This window comes from Rhizopus delemar, genomic scaffold (genome assembly GCF_000149305.1).
Source record: "Rhizopus delemar RA 99-880 supercont3.10 genomic scaffold, whole genome shotgun sequence".
Taxonomy (NCBI): domain Eukaryota; kingdom Fungi; phylum Mucoromycota; class Mucoromycetes; order Mucorales; family Rhizopodaceae; genus Rhizopus; species Rhizopus delemar.
This window is the reverse complement of record NW_027137836.1, coordinates 1,350,945-1,376,369: the sequence shown is the minus strand read 5'-3', so window position 1 is coordinate 1,376,369 and position 25,425 is coordinate 1,350,945. Positions and strand designations below refer to the sequence as shown.

The 25,425-nt window shown below is 39.2% G+C and overlaps 10 protein-coding genes across 10 annotated transcripts; 6 read left to right on the top strand and 4 right to left on the bottom strand.

The window, feature by feature from the left end:
- Positions 1 to 127: 127 nt before the first annotated feature.
- RO3G_12484 (uncharacterized protein) lies at positions 128 to 4,167 on the top strand (the record flags this gene model as incomplete). The annotated part of the gene is made up of 5 exons (XM_067667068.1): positions 128 to 170; positions 214 to 635; positions 681 to 1,667; positions 1,721 to 1,843; positions 1,891 to 4,167. The coding sequence occupies 5 exons, from the start codon at positions 128 to 130 to the stop codon at positions 4,165 to 4,167; spliced, it is 3,852 nt and encodes a 1,283-aa protein (XP_067523169.1).
- A 307-nt stretch (positions 4,168 to 4,474) lies between these two features.
- RO3G_12483 (uncharacterized protein) lies at positions 4,475 to 4,708 on the top strand (the record flags this gene model as incomplete). The annotated part of the gene is made up of 1 exon (XM_067667067.1): positions 4,475 to 4,708. One exon carries the CDS (start codon positions 4,475 to 4,477, stop codon positions 4,706 to 4,708), a length of 234 nt encoding a protein of 77 aa, XP_067523168.1.
- A 253-nt stretch (positions 4,709 to 4,961) lies between these two features.
- On the top strand, positions 4,962 to 5,857 carry RO3G_12482 (serine/threonine-protein kinase pef1; the record flags this gene model as incomplete). Its single annotated transcript, XM_067667066.1, has 2 exons — positions 4,962 to 5,726; positions 5,849 to 5,857. The coding sequence occupies 2 exons, from the start codon at positions 4,962 to 4,964 to the stop codon at positions 5,855 to 5,857; spliced, it is 774 nt and encodes a 257-aa protein (XP_067523167.1).
- A 275-nt stretch (positions 5,858 to 6,132) lies between these two features.
- Positions 6,133 to 8,031, bottom strand: RO3G_12481 (T-complex protein 1, zeta subunit; the record flags this gene model as incomplete). Its single annotated transcript, XM_067667065.1, has 5 exons — positions 6,133 to 7,206; positions 7,259 to 7,453; positions 7,508 to 7,571; positions 7,627 to 7,767; positions 7,961 to 8,031. 5 exons carry the CDS (start codon positions 8,029 to 8,031, stop codon positions 6,133 to 6,135), a joined length of 1,545 nt encoding a protein of 514 aa, XP_067523166.1.
- Positions 8,032 to 8,665: 634 nt separating this feature from the next.
- On the top strand, positions 8,666 to 10,295 carry RO3G_12480 (uncharacterized protein; the record flags this gene model as incomplete). The annotated part of the gene is made up of 7 exons (XM_067667064.1): positions 8,666 to 8,684; positions 8,749 to 9,142; positions 9,208 to 9,499; positions 9,553 to 9,614; positions 9,668 to 9,785; positions 9,840 to 10,070; positions 10,131 to 10,295. The coding sequence occupies 7 exons, from the start codon at positions 8,666 to 8,668 to the stop codon at positions 10,293 to 10,295; spliced, it is 1,281 nt and encodes a 426-aa protein (XP_067523165.1).
- Positions 10,296 to 10,645: 350 nt separating this feature from the next.
- RO3G_12479 (uncharacterized protein) lies at positions 10,646 to 11,913 on the top strand (the record flags this gene model as incomplete). The annotated part of the gene is made up of 4 exons (XM_067667063.1): positions 10,646 to 10,700; positions 10,749 to 11,115; positions 11,167 to 11,324; positions 11,393 to 11,913. The coding sequence occupies 4 exons, from the start codon at positions 10,646 to 10,648 to the stop codon at positions 11,911 to 11,913; spliced, it is 1,101 nt and encodes a 366-aa protein (XP_067523164.1).
- Positions 11,914 to 12,065: 152 nt separating this feature from the next.
- Positions 12,066 to 12,477, bottom strand: RO3G_12478 (uncharacterized protein; the record flags this gene model as incomplete). Its single annotated transcript, XM_067667062.1, has 3 exons — positions 12,066 to 12,084; positions 12,255 to 12,334; positions 12,397 to 12,477. 3 exons carry the CDS (start codon positions 12,475 to 12,477, stop codon positions 12,066 to 12,068), a joined length of 180 nt encoding a protein of 59 aa, XP_067523163.1.
- Positions 12,478 to 12,805: 328 nt separating this feature from the next.
- Positions 12,806 to 13,998, bottom strand: RO3G_12477 (uncharacterized protein; the record flags this gene model as incomplete). The annotated part of the gene is made up of 2 exons (XM_067667061.1): positions 12,806 to 13,443; positions 13,506 to 13,998. The coding sequence occupies 2 exons, from the start codon at positions 13,996 to 13,998 to the stop codon at positions 12,806 to 12,808; spliced, it is 1,131 nt and encodes a 376-aa protein (XP_067523162.1).
- Positions 13,999 to 16,484: 2,486 nt separating this feature from the next.
- Positions 16,485 to 19,888, top strand: RO3G_12476 (uncharacterized protein; the record flags this gene model as incomplete). The annotated part of the gene is made up of 3 exons (XM_067667060.1): positions 16,485 to 17,040; positions 17,180 to 18,528; positions 18,602 to 19,888. 3 exons carry the CDS (start codon positions 16,485 to 16,487, stop codon positions 19,886 to 19,888), a joined length of 3,192 nt encoding a protein of 1,063 aa, XP_067523161.1.
- Positions 19,889 to 20,215: 327 nt separating this feature from the next.
- RO3G_12475 (uncharacterized protein) lies at positions 20,216 to 24,357 on the bottom strand (the record flags this gene model as incomplete). The annotated part of the gene is made up of 6 exons (XM_067667059.1): positions 20,216 to 20,223; positions 20,279 to 20,672; positions 20,726 to 22,702; positions 22,758 to 23,984; positions 24,082 to 24,201; positions 24,262 to 24,357. The coding sequence occupies 6 exons, from the start codon at positions 24,355 to 24,357 to the stop codon at positions 20,216 to 20,218; spliced, it is 3,822 nt and encodes a 1,273-aa protein (XP_067523160.1).
- Positions 24,358 to 25,425: the final 1,068 nt, after the last annotated feature.

Genomic DNA, 25,425 nt, shown 5'->3' with positions numbered 1-25,425 from the left:
TGATAGTCACTCTAACTTTCCTTTTAGGTTCAATGCGACCATCTTGGCTTACGGGTAAGGAGAGTGGATGTAAAAGAAGAAGACTGACATTAGTTAAAGTCAAACAGGTTCTGGTAAAACTTATAGTATGGGTACAGCCTTAGAAGAACATGTAGACAGAGAACATCAAGGTAAACTCATAGGTAGACTACAATTCCTAAACAGACCAAATAGGTATCATTCCTAGATTCATTCAAGATTTATTTCATCGATTAAATATAAAAAAGAATCAAGAAGATTGCAAAGAATATCAAGTCTTGGTTTCCTTTCTAGAACTTTACAATGAAGATTTATTAGATTTATTGAATCCATCCAGAAAGAAATGTGATGTTCAAATACGTGAGGATATCAATGGCAGCATCTATTGGGCTGGTGTTCGAGAAGAACCCTGTGGGACACCAGAAGAACTCGTCAAAAATTTAGTGAAAGGATCATTGGGTCGTACAACCGGATCAACCGATATGAACTCCGTGTCCTCTCGATCACACGCCATCTTTTCAGTCATCCTAAAGCAAAAATTACCAAATCAGGAGACAAAGGAAGAAAGGTCGATTGTCAGTAAATTTCATTTTGTGGATTTGGCTGGTTCAGAACGAGTAAGGATCACTGGTCCAAGACCCCATTATTGATTTTTATTTTAGCTCAAGAGAACAAATGCCCAAGGAGATCGTGCGCGTGAAGGAATCTCGATCAACGCAGGTCTTTTGGCCTTGGGAAATGTCATTAGTGCATTAGGGGATGAATCAAGAAGATCAGCTCATGTTCCCTACAGAGACTCTAAATTAACTCGACTCCTTCAAGATTCACTCGGTGGCAACTCACAAACTCTCATGATGGCCTGTGTCTCTCCTTCGGATACAAACTTTGCTGAAACTCTCAGTACGCTGAAATACGCCAATCGAGCCAGAAATATTAAAAATAAAGTTGCCATCAATCAAGAATTTGCTGGTTCTTCTGTTCAAGTCAACCAACTGAGATCTCAAGTGGCTCGATTGACCATGGAAATTCAAGCTCTCAAAGCGACCAAGACACCTTCTCTAGGTCTCTTGGGAAATCAGGAAGAGATCGAACGACTCAAGTCACGTATTCGATCAATGTCAGATGACATCTGTCGATTGACCACCGAAAGAGACACACTTCTCATGGAGCGCGACTTGGCCGGCTGTGACTTTGAAAGCTCACCGTTGATTGGACAATATCAAAAGACCATTCAGGATCTGCGTCAGGAACTGGCCGATACACAGGAACGACTGGCCTTTTCAGAGTCCGTACGGGCACCCTTGGTAGATGCCATGGCAACTCTCAGTCCTCATATATCACACAACAGTACCATCACAAAACGCCGTGCGAATCACACAAAGAAAAGAAGAACAATTCACGGCAGTACGACGACGACCACAGCTAAAAACATCACATTCAAATCCACCAGGCGGTCCAAAGTGCCTCATAAACCTCCTCTTCCAAAACAAAAGGAAGAGGCAGATGAGGATATCGAGAGTTGGCTAAAATCTACTTTGGGTTCCATACAGACCTCGGAATCGTCTGGATTAAGACTGGATGCTAAAGAATCCATCTCCAACGCAAAGAGCCAGATTGATAGAGCACTCAAAGTTTTAGATGAATTCAAGGTTTTCAATCATTTTTCTTTTTGCTCCATTCAATACTTATTTTTTATCTTTAGTCAAAAGGGCCTGAAGAGCATCCCGAATATGAATGTGATCTTTTAGCAGATGATGAACTCTTTGTTCGTCTTCAGTCAGATGAAAGTCTTTTTGGAGAAATAGAAGATTTGAGTTCTGAAGAGGTAGGATACAACTATACATTCTTTTCTCTTGCTCACACCTCCTAAAGTCAAAATCTACCATGTCCTTCCGTTCACGTATGCCATCCACTGAAACAATGATGACAGATGATACAGAATATTCAGAAGTCAATCCACAATTTCACCGCATGCTGGATCAAATTCAATCCGACATTCAAGTAAACGAATCACTCGTGAACCAACTGGAAAGAACAGAACTCGAATATCTTCAGCTGCGTAAGCAATTTGAATCCAAGATCTATTCCCTTCGTGACGAGATCCTTCACCTTCGACAAGAGGCCAGTCAAAAGCAAAGTATGAACGACATCCGATATGCGTACGAGGCCAAGCTAAAGACGTTGATGAACCAACTCTCTGATCTTCGTCGTAAATATTCTCAGACGACGAGCGCCATCCAGTCCTCGCGTAACCAGAACGAGAGCATGCTCAGAGCACTTCGGGTGAATGTGGAGACCCTCAAGGTCGAAAAGAAGCGAATGATCAAGCGCATGAAGGAGGAGGCTGAACGGGTCAAGGAAAGATTACAAGGTCACGAACGTGAGATTCAACAACTTAGACGACGTCAGCAAAAGGACGCAGAGACAAAGCGAAGACTCGAACGTGAGGCCAAGCAGCTGCAGCTCGTGCTTCAGAAAAAGACGGATGAGTCCTTGGTGACTGCAGAAAAACTCAAATCTCTGGCTGGTATCCTCAAGAAGGCTGTTCGTGAAGGAGGCATCTTGGATGATAAGCTCTTGGCTAATTCAGGTTCACTCCTTGACCTTGGCCAACTCCGTCGAAGTGGTGCTGGCAGTCGACGGGTTGTCAAGTCTCGTCAACAACAGAATCGTATGCCGGCACAATCCCGTGCTGCTGAAAAGAAACGACTGCTGGATCAAGCCTTGACGCAGTTCATTCAAGGAAAACATGCAGCAGAAGAGTTAAGACAGCTGGTGTCAAAACGCAATGATTTAACTCTGAAGAAGGAAGAGTACCTGTCGGAACGTGAGCATCTTCAAGGTGATGATAAAGATATGATCCCCATCGACCGTGCCTTCCGACAGGTGATTGATGAAAATATCGAAATGGTTGAAGCCGAGATTTCTTATATCAACGCCCGTATTCAGGCAGTAAATACGAATGTGGCAGATAATTTCTTGCAAGACGAAGACATTGTCGATATCTCTGCTCGACCTATTGAAAAACGTGTCACGTTTGCAGTGAAGCAAGAAGATGGTGACTGGCAAGACATGGATACGATTGAAGAAAGATTCAGCTTAGCTCCTGGTGCTAGCCCAGAACAGTGCGTTGAGATGATGTCCAAAATCCTTAGATCGATCGAGGTCGACGAATTCAAATGTATCATGGAGTCCACTCTGGACGATATTGTGACCTTGCGCATGGAGGAGGCACAAAACAAGTTGTCTATTCAGCAATACGAAAAGACAACCGAAGATTTGCGTCGTACGTTGATTGTCATGAAGAGAACGGCCCTTGATGCCACAGACGATTATGAAAAGCGACTCAAGCAATTCCAACAAAGACGACGTCATTCTACACACTCTGTTATTTCCAAGACGACCGAAGACAGTAGCGATGCGGACTCAGCCATCGATATCTTACCCGAAGACCATCATCAGCATATCGAATCACTTTTGCACAAGATTTACAGCGAGGGCGAGACGCGTCGTCAGTTGACTCCTTCTACCTTAGCCGAGGCCGAGCTAAGCCCCTATCTTCAACGTCGTCCATCACTCCCTCAGCAAACGAGGATGGGTGCTCCCATGAAACCATCTGCATCTCCCCTGGCGGGTCGTCGCGGATCCAACTCGTCACCGGAACAATTCCTTCAACAGGTTTTACAACAGCCTGATCCTCGAAGACGGCTCTCAATACAATCAGATACCATGTACAGCAACACAGAGATCACACAGCCCGCCAATAAAATGGTCGAATCTCCCTCACAACAAAACCGTCGTCGTGCCTTTTCCTTCCAACAACCCCCCACAGCACCTTCCCCCCTCGCTCAACGAAGACGATCTCTTTTGAGGGAAATGGTCAATCATCAAGACATCCTTGCTCATCGAAACTCAAGTCCAGAGATCAGTTTGGAATTCATCAAGAAACGGTCACCTACAAATTCTTACGAATTCAGAAGATCGGCCGCTGCCAACAATGTCTTTGACAGACTCTCGTCTGGTCATACACATGCGTCTCAAGCGAAAAAGAAACTGAACGCCACTCAGAATAGGTATTCATCAAGTAGTATAGATGACCTAAGAAGACAATGGGCAATTGAACTAGAGAAAATTAAAAATGGTTGTTAAATCTTTTGTATAATTTATTTTTTAAATGTGTATGTACATTACAAATAAAGAAAAAAAAATCTCCTAAAAAAAAACCATGAACGGTTCCGATGCATGGAGAACATGTATGTATTGAATAGGTAAAGATTGGCCCGATTAATGAAATCGGGGAGAACGTGAGCGATTCTGTAAATAACTACACAGTAAGGGGAAGTACAGAAAGAAAAAGGAGTGGTACGATCAAGAGTGAGAATAAGGGAATGCTTTTTAGCTTATATAAAACTTCATTCACCTTTACTTCTTTCTTTTCCTAAATTACTTTCAAACCATGACAGATTACCACAGATCAAAGATGCTGAATAACAGTGACCGTAAAGGAAGTGATCATTCTTTAAAAAGAGATTTGTCTACCACTGCCCTACTAAGTCATGAACAAAAGTTAAGAGAAGAAATTGCAAAACTAAGAAGAGAAGAGCAAGAACTCAAGGAAAAGGACAATTGGGTCAAGCAAAATATCGTGGCTCTTCGAGAGAAAATGGCTGCTGAAAGAAGACATTATTGAAGGATAATAATAAATTGCATGATTTTTTAACCATATACTTTATCGTTTTACAAGGTGCAACCCTATTCACACATATTATAGACACTCATTCGCTGTAAACCTTCAAATCATAGTCTTTAAAGCAATCCAATTTATTTCTCTTGCTCCCCCAAAAATTGAACTTCTCCCCTTCCACTTTCTTTCCATACTGAATAATCTCATCAATTCCTCTCCCGCACTTTTTTTTTTTTTTTTTTTTCTTTACTCAACATTGATGGATCCAGTGAATGCTAACCCCGAATCAAGATACATTCGACAAGAAAAATTAGGTGAAGGTACTTATGCTACTGTTTACAAGGGCAAAAGTAGAATGACTGGCGAGATTGTGGCTCTGAAAGAGATTCATTTGGATCCTGAAGAAGGAGCACCCTCAACAGCCATTCGAGAAATATCGCTGATGAAGGAACTCAAACATACCAATATCGTTCGACTGCTCGATGTCATTCATACCGAGACCAAACTGATCCTCGTCTTTGAACATATGGACCAAGACCTTAAGAAATACATGGATGCTCGACACGGTCTTGATACACCCACCATCAAGTCATTTATGTATCAACTCTTGAAAGGCATCGCTTATTGCCATGAGAACCGGGTCCTCCACCGGGACCTGAAACCTCAGAATTTGTTAATCAGCAAGCATGGTGAACTCAAGCTGGGTGACTTTGGTCTCGCACGTGCCTTTGGTATCCCTGTCAATACCTTTTCGAATGAAGTAGTCACTCTTTGGTATCGTGCGCCTGATGTGCTCTTGGGATCTCGTATGTATTCAACCTCGATCGATATCTGGTCTGCTGGTTGTATCATGGCAGAGATGTATACCGGTCGTCCATTATTTCCAGGAACAACCAATGAAGACCAGTTGCAAAAGATATTCCGTATCTTGGGTACACCCAGTGAACAAACCTGGCCTGGTATCAGTCAATTATCAGAATACAAGCAACCTCATGTTATTTACCCTCAGCAGAATATAACTCAAGTATTACCCAATATTGATGTCTGCGGTTTAGATTTATTGAATCGTATGCTTCAATATCAACCTCAATTAAGAATATCAGCAAAGGATGCACTCAATCATAGTTACTTTGCTGAATTGAATAGATACAATAACAATAATAATACATTTTAGATATACACACATACACTTCCTTTTTCCTTTCTCTCTTTTTTTTTAATGTTTATTCTCCAAGTTGAGGACCCTTCAATGATGTTCTACCAGCACGCATCATTTCATCAACTAATAATAAATTACTTGCAATAACAGAACATGAATGAAGCATATGACGGTGAACTCTGTAATTATCCCAAATGCCTTCTAATTTAGGATCCATTGTTTCGCCTGTCTTTAAGTCAACACCTACAACATGACCATCAGCATGCTCATCCTAAAGTATGATGTATGAGTAAAGGGCTCTTTGATAACAGCCATTGTCTGTTCTTTTTACCTGTAAAGCGACAATCACATCTTGTACATCAAAACCAGCATTTTGAGCCAATACCTTGGGTATGATCAGCATAGCATCAGCAAATGCTTGAACACCCATCTTTGCACGACCTTTCACTTCCTTTTTATATTTCATCAAATGCTGAGCCAACGCAACCTCAAAGGCACCACCACCAGGAACAACGGCTTTATCTTCAATAGCATTCTTAACCGCACGAAGACCATCACGTACAGCGTCATTGGTTTGTTGGATTGTGTGAGGGTTAGGGCCCTTGAGCAGAAGCGTGACACTGTAAGGATCCTTGACGTCTTCAACAAATGTATACTTGTCTTCACCCAACACATGTTCATAGACAGATCCAGCATAACCCAGAATCTCGGGTGTCAAATCATCAACAGAGTTTTGAGCCACACCACCACAGACCAACTGAAGACGTTCCATGTTTCTTCTCTTGGCACGACGAAGAGCCAAAATACCGTGCTTGGCCAAAAGATCAAGCGAGAGAGGGTCAATACCCTTTTGGTTGATGATCACAAATCCTTTACCAGCATGCTCGCCACTACAAACCTCATTCTTGAACTCGACCAAGCGGCGTACTTTATCATCCACATGCTTACGTTCACTCTCAATCAACTTGTCACGTTGTTCGGGGGTTGAGTAAAAGAAGCCAGAATTAATTTCGGATTTTTCGTATTCAAGACTGACGTTCAACGTGAGCACAAAGGCATCCTTCATCTTCTTGGGCATGTCAGGGTGACGAGCACCATGGTCAAGGACAAGACCGCGAATCAATCTGGATTCTGTTTCTGTACGGTGCTGCATCTTCATGATCTCAACCATGTGCAAATCAATCGGCTCACCTTCACGGCGGATGGCCAAGACGGCATCCACCACGGCCTCTGTTAACGTATCAGCAAGGGCACGGTGGACCTTGGTACGAAGCGATGTACGAGCCACTGACACAAGCAGCTCACGATCGATCTCGGTCTGGTTTATTTTGAATTGTTCCAGAAACTAGAATACAAAAAGTCAACCTTTGGCATATTCTTCCTTGTTTTCTCCTTACGTTCAATGCTTCCTTTTTGGCAAGATCGTATCCCTCTGTGATCACACGAGGGTGAAGTCCTTCAGAGATGTAACGTTCTGCTTGTTTGAGTAATTCGCCAACCTTCAAGACGATGGATGTTGTACCATCACCTGTAATCTCATCTTGAGCTGTAGCAGCTTTAGCAATCATGGCAGCAGTAGGATGTTGAATTTGCTACCAATAAAGAATAAATACGAATTTCATATATAAAATGTTGTGCTTGTTTACCATTTCATTCAATAAAACTTTTCCATCTTTTGTAAGTTTAACAGCACCTGCACCATCAACCAACCTTTGTAAAAGAGATGATGTCAAAAAACATTTTTCATTCATGTATATTTGCTTACATCTTGATGGTTCCTCTAGGACCCAAATTAGATCTCAATACTTCTTGTAAACCTATCGCAGCAGTGATGTTGAGTTGAAGTGCTTGGCCGCGCCTTGCGACATCCGAGTTTGGATTGATTACTTTCAGAGCAGCTGAAGACCTATTCAAGTAAAGCTGTTGTTAAATATTAAGCAATATAAAATCTCTGTCGATATACAAATTACATTGGTTATTTTTTTTTTCTCTCGTTAAAAAAAAAAGAGACGTAAAAGAGAAAGAAAAAGAAGTGAAAGAACTTGTTTTCCGCCCGAAACGTGTCAAAGGCAGAAAAAAAAAATTTCGAGAAAATAAACTTAAAGAAATGGCGGAGTTGCATCAAATTCAAGTCACCTTGAACAATATCAAAAGCAGGAAAGGAAAACATGTAAAATAGCCCATTCAATTCATACCCTTACTTTTGCTGTCATGTTTATTGTAAGAATTCAAGCAATAGCGTGATCTCTATGAGAAGGAGGCTTACCTAATATGCACTTACATGAATATTCAAAGATAAAATAAAGTTTTCTTTCCCTTTTGCCTACAATTTTTTATTCATGCACTTTGTTTTCCGTGCACTTGCCCACTATTTAGCATCATCCCCAATCTTTGTGCATTCTTTTTACTATTTATGACTTGAGCCTCTAGTTCTTTAGAAAAGCGCGTTGTGAGAGAAGGTTATGTCACATAATAGGTAATCTGCGGTGTTAAATTAATTTTCAGGCTATACAGCTTCTCTTAAACCCTGTATAGAAAGTCGCGTTCAATGAAAATTCTGCAGACAACATCAACCCCAATGTGATTAAGCCCTTACTTTTGTCTTCAATACAAGAATAAGCGATCCTTATCAAATACATACACTCTTTTACAAAAAATAAAAAAAAGAAGAAGCTTCGGGTGATTGTAAAAACAAAAGAGAGAAAAAGTGGAAAGAAAAACAAGGAAAGCTTGAAATTTTATTTTAAAAAATTCGTGACTTGACGCATTTCTTTCCCTTTTTTTTTTTCTCTTGTGAATGAAGAATGGTCACTTATGGTGGAGGTAAACTCCTTTTTGTTTTAAACTTTCAACCTTCTTCTAAACTAATATTTTTTCTTTATTATAGATGAAGTCAATGCTATTGTGATGGACATGGGATCCACTTCTACACGTGTAGGCTTTGCAGGTGAAGAAATGCCCAAGGCCATCATTCCAACCTCCTATGGCCTCGATCAAGCCAAAAACTACTATATTGGCGACACACAACTCAACACTTGGCGACCTAACGTTGAAATAAAGAATCCTATGCAAAATGGTTTGATTCATGACTGGGATGCTGTTGAACAAATTTGGAATGCTTCTTTTAATGACCACTTGCACATTCAACCTTCAGAACATCCTTTATTATGTACTGAACCTGCTTGGAACACGTCGGAAAACCGTGAAAAATTGATGGAATTAGCCTTTGAAAAGTTTGACTTTCCTGCTTTTTATGTGGCCAAGAGCGCAGTGATGACAGCGTAGGCATTACCACCACCACCCATTTGTTATCCCTGTACACAATCAACTGACACATACATTTTAGATTTTCAGTTGGAAGAGCAACCGCTTTAGTTTTAGATTCAGGAGGAAGTGTGACGAGTGCAGTACCTGTTTATGATGGTTATGTATTAAAAAAGGGTATTTTACATCAATCGATAGGTGGCGATTTATTATCTGAACAAATCAAGGAACATTTAAAGAATGATTTACAGTTGAACTTGACACCTCCCTTCAAGATTTCAAGCAAAAAGCCGGTTGAAGCAGGACAACAGCCTCAAATTCAATTACGCGATAGGCCAAATACAACCAAGAGCTTTGAAGATTATCATATTTCTGTAAAGTATAGGATTTTGAAAATAGAGGATATTTCTATTGATATTCTTTGTAGAAAATCATTCATGAATTTAAAGAAACCACTTCACAAATATCAGAAGTTCCATTTGATGAACGGTAAGAAAAAGACAGTAGCGTGTCTGGGCCCTTATAACTGACCGTACATACAGATTAATGGCACAACGACCCCAGAAGCCTTTTGAATTTCCTGACGGCTATAACAATACATTTGGTGCAGAAAGATATAGAGTTCCAGAAATTATGTTTAATCCAAACCATATTAGCTTGGTAAGATCATGTATATTGATCATTTTAAAGAGTTTTATTGATAGTTGTAATTAGCCTCCTGTTGAGCAAGGAAAAGAGAATGAAAAGATCCCTTCATTAGGAATATCACCAAACCAACTTCGACACTCTGTTGGTGTTTCTAGACTTGTATTTAATAGTATTACCTCTTGTGATATGGATTTGCGTCCTTTGCTGTTTAACAATGTGATTGTGACTGGTGGTAATACTCTTTTTACTGGATTTACAGAAAGATTAAGCAATGAATTGCCCATGATGATACCAGGTGTAAAGTTTCTTTTAGTTTTGATTTATTTTTTACAACTTACATTTTTTTTTGGTCTACAGGCAAAAGTAAAAGTTCACGGTGCAGGCAATCAAATCGAACGTAAATGTAGTAGTTGGCTGGGTGGATCTATTTTAGCTTCTTTAGGTACTTTTCATCAATTATGGATTTCAAAGAAAGAATATGAAGAAGTTGGTTCTTCAATCATTGAAACAAAATGTCAATAAAATCTTTTTTAAAATGATCTACTTTTAAAATCTGGCGTGTGAATATTGTTTATACTCTTGCAAGTTTTACCCTTACATCAAGTCTTGTATAGAACTAATTAAAAATGCCCAAGTTTCTTTCTATTGGTCATGAAACAGCAATTTTAGTCAATTGACATGTCAATTTTTATAAATATGCCGCAATTTTTTTTTTTATTTTTTTTTTATTTTTTTTTAGCAATTAAAAATAAATGTCTGTGATTTATTACAAATTCAAAGCAGCCAAAGATTCAGATTACGATGTATTCACGTTTGATGGGCCAGGTGCTACAGTATTTGATTTAAAATGTGAGATAGTTCGAGCCAAAAAGATGGGAAAAGGGACAGATTTAGATATATCTATTTATAATGCACAAACAGACGAAGGTAAAAGCAAATGATTTATTTGAGATTAATAACCCACACTGTTTTTAGAATACAAGGACGATTTGTTTATGGTTCCTAGAAACACTTCTGTCATTGTCAGACGTCTTCCGGCATCAAGACCAGGTAAAGGTACAGCGCAGCGATATGTATTAGGTGCCATGGACAATAAAGCACAGAGTTCAGTAAAACTCAACAACAATCAAACCAGTTCTTCGACACCTACATTTACCTCTAGTCACAGAAATTTGGTATTAAACAACACACAACGTCCTCAACATCAACCAATGCCAACAGACAATACAGGTGAACAACAAAGTAATGAAGCAGCCAAGGACGATTCCGAAGAAGCGCGTATTCAGGCTATGTTTCAGCAAACAACAGATCAGTGGGGTGTGATGCAAGAAAGATTAGCAGAGTAAGTACAGGATGAGTTGTTGAAGTCTTTGATAACCAATGATGTTTATAGACAACAGTATATTCCATATAATGCGCGTGGAGGTGGAGGTGGAGATCCCAATAAGCGTGGAAAATATCAAGGACCGAACAATGGTGAAAATAAAGATGGTCAGATTCCTCAAAGAGTACCACCTCCAAACTATGTATGTTATCGTTGTGGACAGAAAGGTATGAAATGAATCGTATTTTTTTTTTTTTCCCTCTCACAAATTAGATTAAACAACACGACTGCGTAGGTCATTATATCAATCAATGTCCTACAAATGGTGATAAAGAATATGACAAGCATCCCAGAATCAAGCGTACCACAGGTATTCCTCGCAGTTTCCTCAAAGTGATTGAGGAACCCAAGAATGCAGTGAAAGCAGGTACAGGCGGATTGATGGTGACACCCAAGGGAGACATTGTTGTCGCTCAAGCTGACTCATCCTCTTGGGATAAACATGTGGCCAAGGCAGCCACTACGCTTGGATTGGGCTCTTCTTCAGCAGGTGACTTGATGGATTGGTATGATACGATTCCTGTACCTGAACACTTGAAATGTACCATCTGTCAAGGACTTCTCAGGGATGCAAGTATCACGCCTTGCTGTGGTTCTAGTTTTTGTGATGATTGTATTCGAGTTCATATGATGGATCATGACTTTGCCTGTGCTGATTGTCAGCAGCACATACAACATGGCTTAGATGGACTGATTGCCAATGTGGATGTGAGAGAATGTGTAGACAATTATGTTAGAAAGTTTGCTAATAATTAAATAAAAATGTTTATTATAAACCCAAACCAAATCGATTGGCCCTTGACCAAGTAGTTGAGCATTGAGGACAAGTAGGGTTCACAGCGTCTCTGAATTGATTGTCTGCACAATACTTGTGAAGACGAACAGGACAGTTGCCAAGGTCACAATACTCACCCATGGTCACAACGTCTAAACAGATCGTACACTCCTTGATAGTCTCTCCGTATTGTTCACGTAAATAACCTTGAAGTTCTGCAACACCTCTTGTATCAAGAAAATAGACACCCTTGTCTTCCTCTGCAATCCAGCCATCTTCAACAAGACGATCTAAAATATCTTGTGTTTCTCTCTGTGACAACTTTAGAGGTTGACCGAGACGTAAGGCATGCATAGAATTGACAGCAAAGTTTTCGTGATCCGCATTCACAATGGCATCAAACTGATTTAAAAAAAAAAACAGTAAACCATCACTGGAAATAGAGTTGTTATTGTTTTATATACCAATTCTCGACAATATTTGAGTTCGGTTGGTGTATAGTTGGCTGCGATTTCCGACATTTTATCTTGTTTGATGTTGATCATGGTTATATAGTTATCTCCAGTTCTTTCATTCCGTGATCTTCTTAATGAATAATCGAGTTCTTCTAATAATTTATTGATTTGAGAAATAAAGATGGCAAAATCAGTTGATTCACCTATACGCAATGTCAGACGTCTAAAGATATTGTGATTATGTTCTGATTACGTTCTGTAACATCACACACTTTTTGGTAAACTTCTTCTGCTTCCACTTCAGATAAATGACGTCTTGAGAGCATCGCCTGTACAAACAGACGGTGTGAGTCATTATAGTGCTCAGTATTTAAAACAGACATAGTTCAGAGCAAAAGAAAGACTTTTTTTTTATTTTTTAAATAAAAGTTAAAAAGTTATTTTCTGAAGTCAACAATGGATCTAGTATCCAATTGGATTGATCAAAAGTAGGAGATTGATGTTGAGAAAGGAAAGAGAAAGGTTGCTGCTCTTCTTTAGGGTCCAACCATTGGTTTTGATCAAAGTAAATAGGTTCTGGTGTAGCAGAAGGAGAGATGGACACATCCCGACAAAGATAATCAGTGGGAGGAAGCAAAACAAGTTTAGAGGCCAAATGGGGAGCTTGAGCAATCAGTTCCAATAAACAGTGTCTTAGCTGATTATGATCACCTTGAAGGACATGAACCGTGTCAACACTGGCTTGTCTGTTTTCTGTAAAGTCGCCACATTGAATCCAATCAGGATCTGTACCGATGCGCTTCATTGAGAATAAAGAATCGGCCACTTCAATCTCAAGTTGGCCTAAATCAAGTTGAGCATGACTCAGTCTGATTTGCTTTACTTGATGATAGTCAACATGGATCCTGAAATGATGTCCTCCGTCTTGTATTTGCCAATTCAGTTGATGAGAATCTCCAAAGCACACAAGATCGTATTGGTTTTCACTGATTAGGCTAGCAAATCTTGCCCAAGTACCGATACGGAGCATAGTGACAGGAATAGAAATGAAGGGTTCTATAAATAAATCAAAAGTGAACACACATGGATTTTTTTTTTCTTTTTTTTTCTTATTTTACCTTCTTGAGTACATGTTATTCGACTTACGCCTTCAGACATGGCTCTTTTGGGTGGTGGTGTTGTGGATTGGGTAGTAACGAATTTTTCAGGTTTTGAATTTGAACGAGGTCTTTTCTTGATATGTGATGATTCTTCATAACATTCGGGTGTAACTAAAGTACGAAAAGTGGCTTGAAATGGTTGATGGTCTGGTTCTTTTTGTTTCGGTTTTACTGCTGCTACAGGAACATCGATCCATCCAGTTCGAACATTGGGTTCCAAAGTAGATGATTTACGAGCTTTGGCACGACGATTTTGAAACCAGATCTGAACAGTTCGTTCAGTCACTCCGAGTTCTTGAGCTAACTGAGCTCTTATAGTAGCATCTGGTAAAGCGTTTACTACAAAAGATTCTTGCAAGACAGCCACCTGACTCGGTTTGAGATGTGTTCTTCTTCGGGTACTTGTGGGTGCTGTTGTTGGATAAGGACTGTTATTGTTCTTGTTATACATGATTTATTGTTTTGTTGATATGAAAAAGGATAATGTAATGGGAAATACGTGAACCAGCACGAGAAAGATAAATGACTTTTAGAAAAGGAAAGAGTTTTTAAAAGATAAAGAGTAAAAGAAAAGAAAAGAGAATAAAAAAAAAAGTTTTATTATTTATATTTAAAATATGGGTAAAAGTTGAATATGAAAAAAAAGGGGTGGGGTGTGTGTGTGTGGATGAGTCAAGGCTTGTATTTCTTTATTCTTACTTTACAATGTATGATTACGTAGAATATTACTTTTTATACGCATGTCAACCTTGCTTTAAGGAGGATATAAAAATACATTTTACCAATCAATGCTAAGCGGGATTATAATATAAAGAAGCATCGGATTAGGCTTAGCAATTTTAGAATTACATAAAGATATTTGATTGGGTTAAGGTCATGTATAGACTAAATTGAAAAAAAAAAAAAAAAAAGATTGTTTTCAAAGGAAACACAAAAAAATAGTATGTCAAATCATGCCTAGTACAAACTAACCTTGTGTACCTCCCCCCTTTCTCTTTTGTTGTGTATGTAAGTTGATAGGATGTGGATAATAGAGTACAATATAAAGTCAGAGGATTATTCAATCATAAAAACCAAGTTCGGTTTGAGAGTTTGATTAAGGGAATTTCCTTATTTTATAAACAGTTCCCTTAATGAATGTGTCATCATTTGTTTATTGACATCTCATTCCCCCTTTTTATTCTATCGCTCTCGATTGCGATTGGATGTGTACTAATTACTTGTCTTACCACACACACACACACATACCCTTTATTTAAAATATGAAATTTTTTCAACAAACGTTATACAATAATTGAACTTTTCCATTTACAGAACACATCGACCCATCTTTTGGTTTAATGAGTCTCCGTTTGTATTAGAACAATGAACAAACAGAAAGGGAGAGTAAGAAAGAGAAGGAGAGAAAGAACAAGACTGTGCTGAACAGACAACTCTTTCTTTTATACACTTGTCCATCCCACTTTCAAAACATGAATGCAATGAATTGTGTGACAATAAAAGAAAAACTTTTTAAAATTCTTTTTTTTTTATATACAAATCTTTATGTCAAGTCAATACATAATTTATTCAAATTAAAGCTCTTGTATCATCCAATTCATATTAGCTTATAAAAGGAGATTACAACCCTGTTAACGACCGGCCATGTGGTTTCAGGGTACGAGTAACAAAGAAACCTCTCCTTGTCACACACATCTTTTTATTGGATTACAAAAAATGTTTAAAAGAATTCTTCATGTGTGATTGTGTGTGTTACAGTGACCTGCAGATGACAACAATAGGGTATTTAAAGATGGATAAAAAGTTGATTTAATCCATCAATAAAACTTGTTTAAACCATCTCTTTCCTTCTTGATCCATTTTGTTATTGATTCAATCTCAGTTTCATTAGGGGACTCACTCACTAGAAAAAAGGGGGAGAGAAAGAGACTTTGAGAACACTGAGAAATAAAAGGATGAACTAGATTGAGCATTTACCAAGCTTAGTAGTTGCATGTAAATAATATAACTTTGATTTAAACAAAAACTCCCTCTTTTTTTTTCTTAAAGAAAACAAAAATAAAAAAAAAAATAGCATGGCTTGCTGTCTATTTGAATTCAACTAAAACCATGACTTGTTTTATATTCTATTGTTCATATTCATTTCGATACAAGTTTAAATATTCCCCTTTGCTTGATTTAATCTTGTCAATCTTTCAATCTTTTATTTCACAATTTACGTTTATTAAATTGATGCCTTTCTGTATGTGAACTATATTTTTATGCTTCAAACATACTTTTCATTTCTTATGATTTGTGGAATGAACAAGCTCACAAAAGGATGATTTCCTACTAGACACATTCTTTGATTAAACAATAGATTTTGCATAACAAAAATTGATTCTGTAGCCACAAGTCATTATTCTAGGAACCCTTTTTTTTTTTTTTTTTTTTTTTGAAAGGCCAGAACAAAAAAAAAAGAACGTTGGGCATAAACCGAGATTTTAAGCTTATTTTTATACAAGTTTATTTCAAGTAGTAAATCATCACTTGGCTTTCTTTGTTGACTCAAAGCCATTGCATCATCCAATGCTAATTTTATAGCTTTTTTATTTTAAAAAAATCAAAGCCTATGTTTATCGTCCTCAGTCGTGTCATTCTCCTGCGCAAAAAAAAAAAAAAAAAAAAAAAAAAAAAAAAGAAAGAAAGAAAGAAGAGTGATAAATAGGCTTGAAAAAGGATTTGCGTATGCTTTTGGCCAATTCTTTTTTCTCCTTTTTTTTTCTTAGTCTTTAAAGCATAAAAAAAGAATTACTTCTTGCCTTACTTCTCCTCTTCCACCCCTTATTTAAAAATCATTATTTTTCCTCCTTTATTTTCTTAAAATAATCAAACTATTTATTCCTTTTCGCCACTCCTTCTTTTTTTACTTCTTCTTTTCATTATCAAATAAAAAGCATGTCACCTACAAGATATGATGCACCCTATGGTGATGGAGGTGGAGGACAACAGTACGGTTATCAACCAGCGATGGATAATAATGATCATTACTACAATAATCAACCAATGAACAACACCAATGGAGTATCTATCGGACGACGAGCAACCACCCTAGGCCGAGCACCCACTCGTCGCATTGTTCCTGGCGCCAATTCGATAGCCAACGCAAGCTCTAATATTCAAAGAGGTCGTACATTGATTCGTCCAGATCGATATCAAGAACCACCTCCGCTCTTAACAGGCAAGCCAACATCAAATCAATCTCTATTTGATCCCTGGGTCTTGTTTTCTCGAATTGTGACCTTCTGGGCTTTACCACCCATGCTGAGGGCATTCAAAATGGGTGATTCAGGTATGCAGCAGGCTTGGCGAGAAAAAATTACTTTATGTTTCATCATTGCTTGTATGGGTGGCTTTGTGGCCTTTATTACCATCGGATTAAACTCTGTGCTCTGTCCTTCAGATCAATCCAATAATCAACAAAACTATGCTACCTACAACGATACAAATTCAGGTAAAATAATAAAGGCTTCTAAAAATAACCAATCGAGAAAACCCTTATTTACCTCCCTTCTCTTTCTTTCTCTCTTTCTCACTCTCACTCACTCTCTCTCTCTCTTTCTTTCATTCTCCTTTCATTCTCCTTTCTATAGCTAATCTATTGGGTATTTTGGGTTGGCAATTCAACATGTCAGAGTCTAACCCGGTGAGTACAATTGACTTTTATGAACTTGCTCAGATACCAGGCACAGATATCACCAACTATTTTACACATGGTCAAAACATACCCGACTGTATCCACACGGGCAATTCGATCTCTTCTACCTTTGCTGCCGTCAATTTCAGCCCTTGTTCTACTGGTACCTGCATTGCGGGTGAGTTGACAGCAGAAAACTTTGGTCTACTTGGTATTTTTAACAGCACAAAGCAAGTTGGCTTTGACTGGAACCAACTGGCCTCGAGAAACCTATCGAGCTATCTTGTCATTGACGGCAACGTGCTCAACATGGGTCCCTATCTTCAATACTATCCCACCGCACTCGCTAACGACGCTCTGGATCACATCATCCGTTCTGTGCTTAACAGTGCCTGGGCCGAGGGCGGTCGAGACGGCACCAAACTGTTCTTTCGAAAGCCCGAATACAGAGCGGCTGTGAACTGCCTGGTGCAAAAGTACCGTGCGGGTCACATCGATAAAAAGTCAACGGGCTGCTTTGTCGCGTCGATCATCTTGATCTGTTCCCTGGCCATCGTCCTGGCCATCGTCTTGGCTCGTTTCTTTATGGCCCTCATCTTCTCTTGGTTCATCTCTCGCAAATTGGCACGTACCCCACCTCCGGCACCCAGCAGCTCGGGTTCGATGACGACCATCAAGAACGAGACGATGGAGATGGCCAACATGATGCAGCAGCGCATGGATTCAGGTATCAGTAGCACCTTGACTGCTTCAGCTGGGAAACGGGTGGAGGTGGGGAATGATCTCTATACGGTCTTGCTGATCACCTGTTACTCTGAAAACACAGAAGGCATCCGAGGCACGGTCGAATCTCTTTCCATGACAGACTATCCAGACGATCGCAAACTGCTTTTCTTGATTGCAGATGGTATCATCACCGGTCATGGCGAGACCATGTCTACGCCTGACATGTGTCTGAGTCTGATCACGTTTGATGATGAATCCATGAAGAATCCTGAACCGATGGAATACATTGCGGTCGCTGTAGGAGCCAAACAGTACAATTGTGCCAAAGTCTATGCTGGCTATTATGTCTGTAAGGGTCACAAGGTCCCTATGATCCTCGTCGTCAAGTCGGGTAATCCTGATGAGCAGGGTAAGCCTAAGCCTGGTAACCGTGGTAAACGTGATTCACAATTGATCCTGATGAACTTCTTCAGCAGAGTGACCTACAATGATCGTATGACGCCTTTGGACTATGACCTGTTTAGAAAAATTCAGTATCTGATGGGAGTCACACCTGATTATTTCGAACTGGTCTTGATGGTACATACGACTTGTGTTCCTTTATCGTTTTCTAACTCTTCCTCCCCTTTTTTTTATTATTATTATTATCTAGGTGGATGCAGATACTAAGGTATATACTAGCTCAATGCGGCTATTGGTAAATTGTATGGTGAATGATAACCTCATTATGGGCTTGTGTGGTGAGACAAAGATTGCAAACAAACGTGATTCGTGGGTGACAGCGATTCAGGTCTATGAATATTTCATTTCTCACCATCTGGCCAAGGGATTCGAAGCTATCTTTGGCGGTGTGACTTGTTTACCAGGTTGCTTCTGTATGTATCGTCTCAAGGCACGTAAAGGGGACGGTGATTGGGTACCGATCATTACTAAACCTGAGATTGTTCAAGAATACTCTTCCAACACGATCGACACGCTCCATCAAAAGAATTTGTTATTGCTCGGTGAAGATCGTTTCCTGACCACGCTCATGCTTCGTAATTTTCCTTTTCGTAAGATGGTCTTTACGCCTCAAGCTATTTGTAAAACCATCGTGCCCGACGAATTCAAGGTCTTGCTCTCTCAACGTCGTCGCTGGATCAATTCGACGATTCACAATCTCTTTGAGCTGGTGCTCGTCCGTAATCTGTGTGGTACCTTTTGCTTTTCGATGCAATTTGTTGTCATGATGGATTTAGTCGGCACCTTGACTTTACCTGTAGCCATCGTTCTGACTGCTGTCTTGATCATCTCGATGGCCAAGACACAGATCACATCCATTTCAGCCGCGATCCCACTCATCTTGCTCATCATCGTTCTCTTTTCACCAGCCCTGTTGATCCTCATCACGACACGTAAATGGGTCTATCTGATGTGGATGATTGTCTACCTCTTTGCTTTACCCATCTGGAACTTTGTCTTGCCTGTCTATGCCTTTTGGCATTTTGATGATTTCTCTTGGGGTGAAACAAGAAAGGTCGAAGGTGAGACCAAGGATGATCATTCAAAGAAAGATGGTGTCTTTGATCCCTCCAAGGTACCCTTGAAACGTTGGGAAGACTATGAACGAAAACGAGTCCGTGCAAACAAGCGAAGAGAGAGAAAAGAAAGACAGATGCGGGAAATGATGAGCCCTGCTCATCTGACACATGCTGGTGTGTCTCCTGAAGATGATGAAGCTAGACGTGGACTGTTGACTACAGAGGACGATGACATGTCACAGATGTCCCATCTTACCGACCTCTCTAATAACCCTCCCCCAGCTCATTACTTTGATCCTTCAAAGGAGGCACCCGCAAAGGCTGGCTCTGGTTATTACCCTACCTATAGACCTCAATCCACAGCTCCTGAGGCAATGCTAGGTCAACATTCTCCTCCTTCTTCCATGCCTAGACATTAAAAAAATGTAATATTACTCTTGTTAATTCAATCTTCCCCCATTTTTTCTCTCTCTCTTTTATACAAGACACATATACAAATATACAAATAAAGAAAAAAAAAAGAGAACTAGCATTTTATATATCGTTTTTTTAAATATCAAAAAGTAAAGGTCTTGCTGAGGGAATCTGTGGTTTCAATGATTTGTGAATCAATTTAAATAGACCTGTACCAATCGACATGGGAATACCCATAATAATTTGTTCTGATACACCCACGATACCATCACGTTTACTATATAGCGCAGCTTCAAACAAATGATCTGTTGTCTTTTCAAAAGAGGCAATACTCAATACACTATCCTTCATTTTGGAAATACCAAATCGAGTGATACCCAGGACTTCACCTTTACTTGTCATAATATCACCCAGTAAGAAGACGTGTCGATGATCAATTGTCATACCGTGAGACTCCATAGTCATTGTGATTTCGTTAATAATCGTGCTTCTTGCAGCTTCGATACCCAAGACATCTGCTACTTCCATAATGTGGTTGGATGTTGTCTTATCCCCCACAATACCATCTGTTGTCATCACATCGAGTAAACCATAACCTTCGACCAACAGTTGCTTGGCTCCCTTGCCTCCTTGCTTTTCACTGATAACTGCACGAACAACAGGAGGTAAACCGGTGATGACGACCGAGGTCAATACACGCTTAAGCGCCTTCAAATTATAATACATGGATTCTTCTTGTTTAGCGTGAACATACACACGAATGATATCAGGTCTACTGGTTTGAACATCCTATACACATTTAGGAGTGAGTATACAAATAAATAGGAAACGAAATGCTTTACCAATTGTCCCATCTTCAACTTGGGTGCAGTCTTGATAGCATGTGCAATCTGATGAAGGTTTGTTTCCAATTGAAGTCGATTGATAGCATCCAAATCAATACGAATCAAGATATAGGTCTCATTAGGCTCATATACTTCTTCCATATAAACAGCAACATCACCTAGTGTTGTCTTTTCTACACGTCCCTTGACTACACGAGCTGCTCTGACGTCCTGATTGGAATGAAGTTCACATGTGATGATGGGTGTCGAGATCACCTTGGCAGCGTTAATAATTTCTTTAATACGAGGTACACCAAGCGTAATATTCATACTAGCAACACCAGCAAAGTGGAAAGTTTTCAATGTCATTTGTGTACCAGGCTCACCAATAGAGTGGGCACCGATAGCACCAACAGCTGTGCCAGGTTCAATCTTGGCCTTCATATATTTAGAAACACAAACATGAAGATAATCACGAAGTTGACGCTCAGTGATCGTAAACAAATTACGAACCACCGTCTTGACTGCCTCATCTTCATCTTCGTCAATATCAATATCCATGTAATCCTCATCAGGCATTGCCAAACCAGATTGCATGCCGTGAGCCTTTCTAATCTTGGCCAATCTACCAGCAATCTTTTCTTCAACAAACTTAGTCACCATATCAATAAAGGAGGGCAAACAATTCTTTTGCCAGATCTCAGTTTGAATTTCTTGTTGTGTGATGTAGTTGATCTCCCAGGGCAAGAGACCACGTTCGCCATTGAGAGGAGTAATCTCTTGGACATGTCTCAGATTACGAGCAAATTCAACAGGGACACCTTCACCTTCAATTGTCATGGGATCCAAACCATCAGCACCATAAAAGAATTGAAGCATGGCGCCTTCTGAGTTACGTACTGAAAGATCATAATGAGTAGTCAGATCTTCAAAGGCCTTCATCAAACGTCTAGCCATATAACCTGTTTCAGCTGTCTTGACAGCTGTATCAACCAGACCTTCACGACCAGAGATAGCGTGGAAAAGGAATTCGGTAGGACTCAAACCAGTATAGAAACTATTACGGACAAAACCCTTGGCAGGAGGCGTCTTGGAGTGTTTTAAAAAGTGAGGCAAAGAACGATCCTGGAAGCCATTAGGAATACGAGTACCACTGATAATCTGTTGACCGACACAAGCAACCATTTGAGACACGTTAATCTGTGAACCCTTTGAACCACACCGGGCCATGATACTAGGTGAATTGTACATATTTAATTCTTCCATACAGACCTTACCAAGGTCACCACGAACAGCAGACAAAATACCAGAGACGATTGATTCCATAGTCTGCTCTTCGTTACAACCGGGCATAGTATCCAGTTGTCCAGAGTTATATTTCGCAATAACTTCATCACATTTGGCATAGGCTGTCTCAACCTCATTAAACTTAATGCGACTCAATCGTTCACCAGGTGTGACATCACTTATACCAATAGAGAAACCACGGTTAGCTAACCATCGAGCGCACAGCTTAGCCAATCGATTCATACATTTGGCAGCTTCAATGGGTCCATAGTCACGCAAGATGACATAGAATACAGAGTTCTTATTACCATCGCCCACAACTGCCTTATCAACAAGACCACACATAATTTCACTATTCTGCACTACGAGCCAACCATCGTTGGGACACATGTCCGGCAATCGGCCCTCTTGCTTCACAAATGACTTTGTCTTGGCTTCCACACTCAACAACACCTTGCTTTCCTTGTTGGGTCTGAAAAGAACATTGAATACTTGTTTACCCGTCCATAGTCTTTGTGGCTTCCAGATCACAGGAGGTGGAAGATCAATCTTTAAATCGGCATCACACATCATTGAACAAGCTTGAGCAAATTCACCACGGGTATAAAATGTATCTTTGTGAGATAGCAAGTAGGATGCTGTAATGAAATCTTGTGTAGCTGCGATTAAGGGTTCACCATTACGAGGAGTAACAAGGTTATTTTTCACCTAAAATGTTTTGATTAGAAGAAAAAAAAACCATAATGCATCTTATTCCACTTACACCCATCAGTTCCATAGCTTCTGCTTTGGCTTCTTGTGTTTGTGGCAAATGCATATTCATTTCATCACCATCAAAATCGGCATTATAAGGCGAACAGACACATTCGTTGAAACGGAATGTTCTCCAAGGCATAACCTTGGCAAAGTGAGCCATGATAGACAATCTGTGAAGGGAAGGTTGACGGTTAAAAAGGACAACATCATTATCCGACAAATGACGTTCGACAAGATCACCGATTTGCAAATCAGCGGCAATTTCTTGTCTGTTACCAAACTTCAAGAAACGCTTGAATCCATTTTGTTTTTCAACATAGTTGGCACCAGGATGAACGAATGGACCGTTGATCACATTTTGACGTAGTTTGTGTATATTGTGTCTATTGACGCGTTCGGGAAATGTAAGTACCTTGGCTACACGCTCAGGTACAGCAACCTGATCAATACGCATATTGGGATCTGGAGAAATGACTGTACGACCAGAGAAATCGACACGTTTGCCAGACAGGTTACCTCTGAAACGACCTTGTTTACCCTTCAGACGTTGACAGAGACCACGTGTGGGTTTGCCAGAAGTAGCGTTTAGTACACCAGGCATTTCACTGTTGATGTATAAAGCTGCTGCTAATTGTAAAAATTCCCACTGCTCCATCAAATTCATCACCGTCACACCTCGTTCTAATCCAGCTCGAATGATGGCGTTTGTAAAGATGATCTCGGTCAACTTGGCAGTCAAATCGTCTTCATTACTTGTGTTGTCTTCCTGAACAACAGATGGACGTACACAGGCTGGTGGTACAGGCAAGTATTGCCAAATGTACCATTCAGGTCGACCGTGCTCTTCACTCAAGCCTAACAGTTCACAGTCTTCGGGTGAGATGCGCTGGAAAAGTCGCAAGACTCGAAGAGGGTTCAAATCATCTTGGGCTTTATTGATGTGTGGCTTGAGTTCAGGCATTGATGCAGCAGCTGCATCAAACGTCTTTCTAAATTGCTCTGCTTCATCTGCTACTCTTTTCAATCGGTATTTGTCGTGAGTGATCTTCATTGGCCCTACTTTCTTCACTACACCGTTGACTGAATTACAGTGCATACAATAGGTCACCTTTTTACATTTTTCTTGAATCTGTTTAAGGATTCTGTTGCGTTGTAAATTATCTAATCCTGGTGCTCTCAATCTTCTCAAATAAATACGACGATCTGGTTCCTCCAACATAACTCGACTACAAGTCTAATGCACACGTACGAATGTAAATTGATCTGCGTCAAATATGAAAAGAATACTAAATTATACTTGCCTTACAAATTTCCTGCAAAATATTGATTACAGGTCTGAAGTAACCAACGTGAAATATAGGCAATACTAATTTGATATAACCCCAGTGACCTGCACACTCTTGCATCTTCTGGCCGCAAGTTTCACAAAATGCGTCCTTTAAAGTCGTACCCTATATTAAAGTCCCAATATGTTTATCGTTTATTTTCATATCAAACTATTTTATTTTTACCAGTCTCAAATCCAAAACACCATTTTTGACAGGAATACGACTTTCAGGTTTATATAAATCTCGCTGAGTTACTTCAAATTCGGCGATCTTGACCATGTTTTGAGGTGACATGACACCAAATTGAAGGTACCGACTAACAAAAAAAATGTCTTAGTCAAGTTTACTTTTATTCTTCTTTGTATATTATACATCTTTTTTGGTGTATTATCAATAACTTGTTCTTTCATATTTTCCTTTAAACTTTAACAAAAAGGGATCTACGAATGGAAGATAATAAAACTGTATTATCAAATAGTGCTTTCTTTTTTTTTCTAGTGGAGGATTAAATACAAATTGAAAGAGAAGGTTTCTTTTTCTTTTGTTGAATTAAACAAAAAGAAATCAAAAGAAGTTTCGCAAATTGCTAAAGTTTTTGACAAGCTTAAAAAATCCATTTTTTTTTTTTTGCTTGTGACGGCTCACGTATGACAGTCTCGAAATTCCTCCCTTTTTTTTTCTTTGGATATTGTTTACAGTAAAATATTGACATATAATATCTAAAAGTAGCTACAAATAGTTGTTTTATGTACCGAATAATACCAAAGATACAGCAAGTTTCTTCTATTTAAGGATAAGAGGAATAAATAACTACGTATTCACATGGTAAGACACAACATTTTGAGTTTTTGGCTAATGACTATTTCTTGTAGAAGGAATTAGCTGTAACCTGCAGGTGCAGAGAGAAAGAAAGAGAGAAACTCGCAGAGATAATCATCTTGGTCTGTGAAGAAGAGAAAACCATTTTCTCTATGTAAATTTTTCATTATTACAGTGTTACTTTTGTATAGGCTTGTAAATTATGGGCTCCAAAGAAATGAAATTACTTGATATGATAGAGTTATATGGTTAATATTGCCTTAAAGGGGTTGTATCTTGTAAAATTTAGGTAATTGCTTAAGATAAGTAATGACCACCAAATTTTGTATGTAAGAGCAGTACGATGTTTCGTAATAAAATAATAAAAAAGAAAAGTAAAATAAAATATCAGGAACTTTTTATGAGTGAAATTAGCCTGTTTATTGAGTTAAGTATAAAAATATAAAAGAACTTGACTGATTTTTCTTTTTTTCTTCGGCTGAATGGTTGATATATATTTGTATATATTTTACAGTTCTTATTTTTGCG